The sequence below is a fragment of the Myripristis murdjan genome, chromosome 11, assembly GCF_902150065.1.
Source record: "Myripristis murdjan chromosome 11, fMyrMur1.1, whole genome shotgun sequence".
NCBI lineage: Eukaryota > Metazoa > Chordata > Actinopteri > Holocentriformes > Holocentridae > Myripristis > Myripristis murdjan.
Window position 1 is genome coordinate 1,290,307 of NC_043990.1, and position 5,952 is coordinate 1,296,258.

Sequence of the window (5,952 nt, forward strand, 5' to 3'; positions counted from 1 at the left end):
AAATAAAAAAAATAAAAATCTGGCAAAAAAAAAAAAAATTGTCTTTTTTAGTTGCAGCTTTAGTCCCTGTTAGTTATGCACAACCTTCTATATTCTTTTTGAGCTCAGTTTATTTTTTAGTTTCTTTATATAAAAATCATCATTTTACACAGTGTTGAGGGCCAATAATGAGCTCTGAAAATGTTTGAGGAAGATTTGAAAACGAGTCATCATTAAAGGCCCAAATTAAAATCCTGAGAAATCCTCACATCTGAGAAGCTGCAGGTGGAGAATTAGCGAGTTTTCCTTTTCAAAATGACTCAAACGGATCAACAACCATCAGCCGAGTTGGTGGTTCATTCAATAATTGGTCACTAATCGATTATTGGACTAATCCTTACGGCCGCCAGAGCGCAGAGAGTCACAGTGGAGAGCGGAGCGGTCGTGCGCAGTGCAGCCCGGCAGGGGGCAGCAGAGACACGGATAGCAGAACAAGAGAGAGCCGGGCTGTTACAGGAAGTCGCATGACGTCACGTGGCGTCCCTTCAAAATAAAAGCATAAAACGTGTTCGGATTTACAAAACAAACATCTAGATGAGAAACTAAATAGTATGATTGCTCCTACAGCCATAACATATGAAGATTATTTATTAGACAAATACATGTGTTCATTTGATACTGATGTATTCAGCAGAAATGATTTTTGATATTTGCTTATAAACGGGTGCACTATGTACAATTACAGTTAGATAGATAGATAGATTTACTTTATTGATCCCAAACTGGGAGATTCTTACTGCATTAAATGGTGATTCCTGCCTTATCTTAATTTTTAATTTATCTGTAAAACTTTTAATTACGTGGTTTAGTGCTGGTTGTCCCAAGAAGAAACCGCTCTTATAATTTCTGAATTGTTTCTTGGAGGTTTTGTATTTTGAAACTGGGATCCTGTCTGGAACGGCTCAGCCAAGCTAAAATATTTGCCAAATGTATGGCTTCACAATAATATTAATGCTACAATAAAATAATTCATTTCACAGTGCAAACATATTAAGTGGACTATAACTATACAAACACTATAATTACCTCTAAAGAGAAATAATGAAATTGTGTTTTATTAATTATTTTTTATTGATTACTCCTGTTTTTGTCCCCTTAATTTATTTTAATTGAAATTTTTAAACTATTTATTTTTATTGTTTTTTTCCTTAATTGAAAATACATTCAAATATTCAAACAGACATGTGCTCAGCATGATGTTGTACAAAGATACAGGAGGAGGAATTTGAAAAAAAAAATACTTATCAAAAACATTATCACATTAATATTTTAATTATAGATTTGAAACTATCTTTAAATTTTATTTTATTTTATTTTATTTCATTGCAACGCAACTTATTCGTCGTGAGGCTTTTACATTGAACGTCACTACCGGAAGCGCTGTGTTTCCGGTCTCTGCCGTTAGCCTCGGTTTGCTCAGCGGCTCCCCGGCAGTTATGTCTAGCCTCCAGCAGCTGCGGCGCTTCGTGCACGAGCGCCTCGCCGCCGCCGCGGTCGAGATCTTCGCGGCGGTGGAACAAACGGTGGCGGAGATCCAACAGGAAACTGACAGCAGGAGCCAAAATGGCGGCGCGCACGGAGCCAGCCTGCAGAGCCCCGCGGCGGACAGAGCGAAGCGGCGGCCAGGTGAGGAGACCAGAGCACACCTGCAGGCCCGGTTCTCTGGAGGGAACCTGGGGGGATTCTGGGGAACCTGGGGAACCTTAGAGAGCCTGAGGGAACTTGGGGGAACCTGAGGGGACCCGGGGAACCTGAGGAACCTGGGGAACTTGGACGCCATAAAACAAAATCTAAAAGTCGTGTCGGTCACCTGTTTCTGTTTTTGTGGAAAAGGAAAAAATCTCCAGAGAGGCTGGGGCTCGGGCGATATCCAAAACTGAACATCACAATATTGTCTCATTAAAAATATCACAGTATTTAATATTACTGCGATATTTTTACACCAACACCACATTTCAAAACATTCTCCAGAAATCCTTTAAATTAAATGTTTGATATCCATGAATTGCACATTAATCAAAACTGTCCTGTGTGATCAGAATCACCTGTGATCATTTAACAATATTGTCTCATCAATATATATCAATATATTCAATATCACAGATTTCAGCATCAACCAAATGATTTGAAAATTCCATTTGTGTTAATTTATTGTAAATTCTTCTTCTAAACTCCTAAATTAAATGTGTAATATGCAGGAGTTACACCTAAATCAAGACTGTCATGTATGTAATCAATATTCCCTATTATTATCTATGTGTATGGATTTTGTATTGTAGAAAATATTGTTTGTATGAATCCGCTGAGAGTTTTAACAAAAAGCTCAAGACCTACTTTTACAATCTGACTTTTAATTAATCATTTTTTTTTTTTTGTTACTATGGCTATTTTATATTATTTGAATCCCTTTCATTTGTTTTGTATTGTTTTATACTTCATCGTTCATATCTTATCTGGACAGAAAGCTAAAAAAAATAAAAACGGATGAAGTAGGAGGCTCAGGTCCACAAAAGAGACAGAGTTCCTTCATTTGTGCAAAATGTGTTCATATCTATGAAAGATGGGTTGGTAAAGTCCTCACACGGCGAGGGCACGCTCAGTGTTTATGAGCTGAAATGTTTTTTTCTCATGTTTCCATTCAGATGAGCAGACAACCATTTACCCAGCATGCCAAGCGGGCCTCACCTCAGAGCAGGAGCCCTATGACGAGGAGGAGGAGGAGGGGGAGGAGGAGGAGGAGGTGAAAATAGAAGAGGGGGAGGAGGAAGAAGAAGAAGAAGGAGGAGAAGAGGAGGAGGAGGAGGAGGAGAGGGGCTGCAGGCTGGATCCAGACTTCAGTCCGGCTCTGAGCGAGGAGAGCGGCGGCGAGGAGAAACCGCGAAAAGAGGAAAGGAGGCGACGAAGCTTCCATGCTGACCCTCCGGCCGGCGAGGCGAGCGCGGCGGCGGCGGACGGCGCGGCCAGGAAGCGGCACCGCTGCGACGTCTGCCACAAGAGCTACGACCGGCCCTGCTACCTGAAGATCCACCTGCGCACGCACACGGGCGAGAAGCCGTTCGAGTGCGGCGACTGCGGCAAGCGCTTCAAGAGCAAAGCCATCCTGTCGGCCCACGAGCGCACGCACACCGCCGCGCGGCCGCACCGCTGCCACGAGTGCGGCAAGGGCTTCAAGATGAAGCAGGCGCTGGTGGAGCACACGAGGACGCACACGGGCGAGCGGCCCTTCCACTGCCCCTTCTGCGACCTGCGCTTCATCACCAAGGGCCACCTGACGCGCCACCAGCTGACGCACACGGGCGAGCGGCGCCACCAGTGCGTCGAGTGCGGCAAGTGCTACAAGAGGAAGGAGTACCTGGACGTCCACAGCCGCGTCCACACGGGGGACCGGCCCTACCGCTGCAGGGACTGCGGCCGCTGCTACCGCGACAGCGGCAAGCTGCGGCTGCACCTGCGCACGCACGCCGGAAACGACAAGCCCTACGGCTGCGCCCTGTGCGGCCTGCGCGTCGTGTCGGCCAATCACCTGCGGCGGCACATGCAGACGCACGACGGCGAGCAGCCGCACCGCTGCCCGGACTGCGGCAAGCGCTTCGGCCGGAAGGACAAGCTGTCGGAGCACATGAGGGTCCACACCGGGGAGAAGCCCTACGAGTGCGCTCGCTGCCAGCTCAGCTTCAGGTGGCGAGCGGCGCTCAACGCTCACATGCAGACGCACGCCGTGACGGAGGACGGCGTGACGGAGGACGCCGTGATGGAGGACGGCGTGATGGAGGACGGCGTCTGATGAGCCCAACTCTTCTTCTGGTGGACAGAGCCGCCTGGACAGGAAAACAGCCACACTTGTTCTGAACGTGTGTGTGTGTGTGTGTGTGTGTGTGTGTGTGTGTGTGTGTGTGTGTGTGTGTGTGTAAAAAGTAAATGTGAGCAGGTTTTGGGTCGTGGCTCATCCTGCTGGTCCTGCAGGAAACAGAATCTCAGCCTAAGCCTCAGCCTCAGCCTCAGCCTCAGCCTCAGCCTCAGTCTCAGCCTAAGTCTCAGTCTCAGCCTCAGCCTAAGTCTCAGTCTCAGTCTCAGTCTCAGCCTCAGCCTCAGCCTCAGCCTCAGCCTCAGCCTCAGTCTCAGCCTAAGTCTCAGTCTCAGTCTCAGTCTCAGCCTCAGCCTCAGCCTAAGTCTCAGCCTCAGTCTCAGTCTCAGCCTCAGCCTCAGCCTCAGCCTCAGTCTCAGTCTCAGTCTCAGCCTCAGCCTCAGCCTCAGCCTCAGCCTCAGCCTAAGTCTCAGTCTCAGCCTCAGCCTCAGTCTCAGCCTCAGCCTAAGTCTCAGTCTCAGTCTCAGCCTCAGTCTCAGCCTCAGCCTCAGCCTAAGTCTCAGTCTCAGCCTCAGCCTCAGCCTCAGTCTCAGTCTCAGCCTCAGCCTAAGTCTCAGCCTAAGTCTCAGCCTCAGTCTCAGCCTCAGCCTCAGCCTAAGTCTCAGCCTCAGCCTAAGTCTCAGTCTCAGTCTCAGCCTCAGCCTCAGCCTCAGCCTCAGTCTCAGCCTCAGCCTCAGTCTCAGTCTCAGTCTCAGTCTCAGCCTCAGCCTCAGCCTAAGTCTCAGCCTCAGCCTAAGTCTCAGTCTCAGTCTCAGTCTCAGCCTCAGCCTCAGCCTCAGTCTCAGCCTCAGCCTCAGCCTAAGCCTCAGCCTCAGCCTCAGCCTCAGCCTAAGTCTCAGTCTCAGTCTCAGTCTCAGCCTCAGCCTCAGCCTCAGCCTAAGTCTCAGTCTCAGTCTCAGCCTCAGCCTAAGTCTCAGGCTCAGCCTCAGCCTCAGCCTCAGTCTCAGTTCATTGTATCTGACGATGTCAAACACCGTTCTGAGGAGGAAACACTGGACAATATTTCAGGATCTTTTCCCGACAAGAGAAGAACAGGGTTTGTTCAGTTATCAAACCTGAGGCCTGTTAGCTCTGAGCGCTAACGCAGCATTTGGTGCTAAACATGCTAACGTCAGGCTAACACGCTGGGACGGGGTCAGCCTCAGAGTCTGATGGGACGTCCTGCTGTGGAGGCGTCCTGCTGGCTTAGCGTGTCAGGAGCTGTACGTCTGTATGAATAAAGAGCTTTTTCAAACATGAAACAAAACTCAACGTTCATTTCTGGTCACTAAAGACATTAAAGCTTTTTTTGTGTGACAGTTTAATTAAACTGATTAATTTCCTCTGTGTGATGAATAATATCGCGAGTCGGGTTTCCATCCACCTGTTTTTATTCACATTTTCTATGTGCACATTAAAAACCCAGATGTAAAAACTGAAAATTAAAAAAAAAAAATCTCCAAATATCGCAAAAAAAGTTTTTCCACTCGGTTGAGGTGGAAGAGTTGTTGTATGGATGAAAGGAAAATGTGAATAAGTTGCTATGGAAACAGGTTTAGCCAGTAAATGGTGCCATTGGTGATCATGTGACCTAACAGTCGTTCTGTGTGGAGCGAAGAAGAGACGTGAACGTTTCTTGAACTAATTAAAGAAAACAATTTTAATGCAAACAACAGAGTTTTGATTTCTGAGCGACGCGCCTGTGACACGTCGTCACGCCGCGCCCTCTTCCTCTTCTGTGCTATAATGTCACCCGGCTGGAGAATCAGCGCCACCTAGTGCTCACCTCCATGAAACCTTCACAGAGCAGCAGGAGATGGAAACATAAACACATACAGTCACAGTTTGTTCTGCCAATTTTCTGAAAATGCGGTTAAAATTTGAGATCTGTTTGGATGGAAACCTGACGAGTGAACTTCAGTGTGAACAGAATCTGTGTCTGTCTCAATCGAAGGGCTAGATGACTACTAGGTCTCAGCCCACGGTGCCCACGTAGGTGCTGACATCAGGTTTACCGGAACTAAAGTTTAGTGAATTGGGACGGTGTAGCCTGCGGAGGATTCCTACGT

The 5,952-nt window shown here is 47.6% G+C and overlaps 1 protein-coding gene across 2 annotated transcripts in view; it reads left to right on the top strand.

Annotated features, from left to right (window-relative positions):
• Window positions 1-1,416: 1,416 nt before the first annotated feature.
• The window catches only part of LOC115367783 (zinc finger protein OZF-like), a 17,672-nt gene continuing 13,136 nt past the window's right edge, over window positions 1,417-5,952 (top strand). Inside the window, exons 1-2 of one of the 2 annotated variants that reach the window (XR_003928954.1) lie at window positions 1,417-1,665; window positions 2,682-3,940. Coding sequence is in view for 1 of the 2 variants with exons in the window: in XM_030063700.1 (XP_029919560.1) it covers window positions 1,476-1,665; window positions 2,682-3,823 (1,332 nt within the window). In the remaining variant the exon portion in view is untranslated. Of the gene's footprint in view, window positions 1,666-2,681; window positions 4,140-5,952 lie in introns of those variants that run through there. The other variant, XM_030063700.1, reaches the window with a different exon arrangement.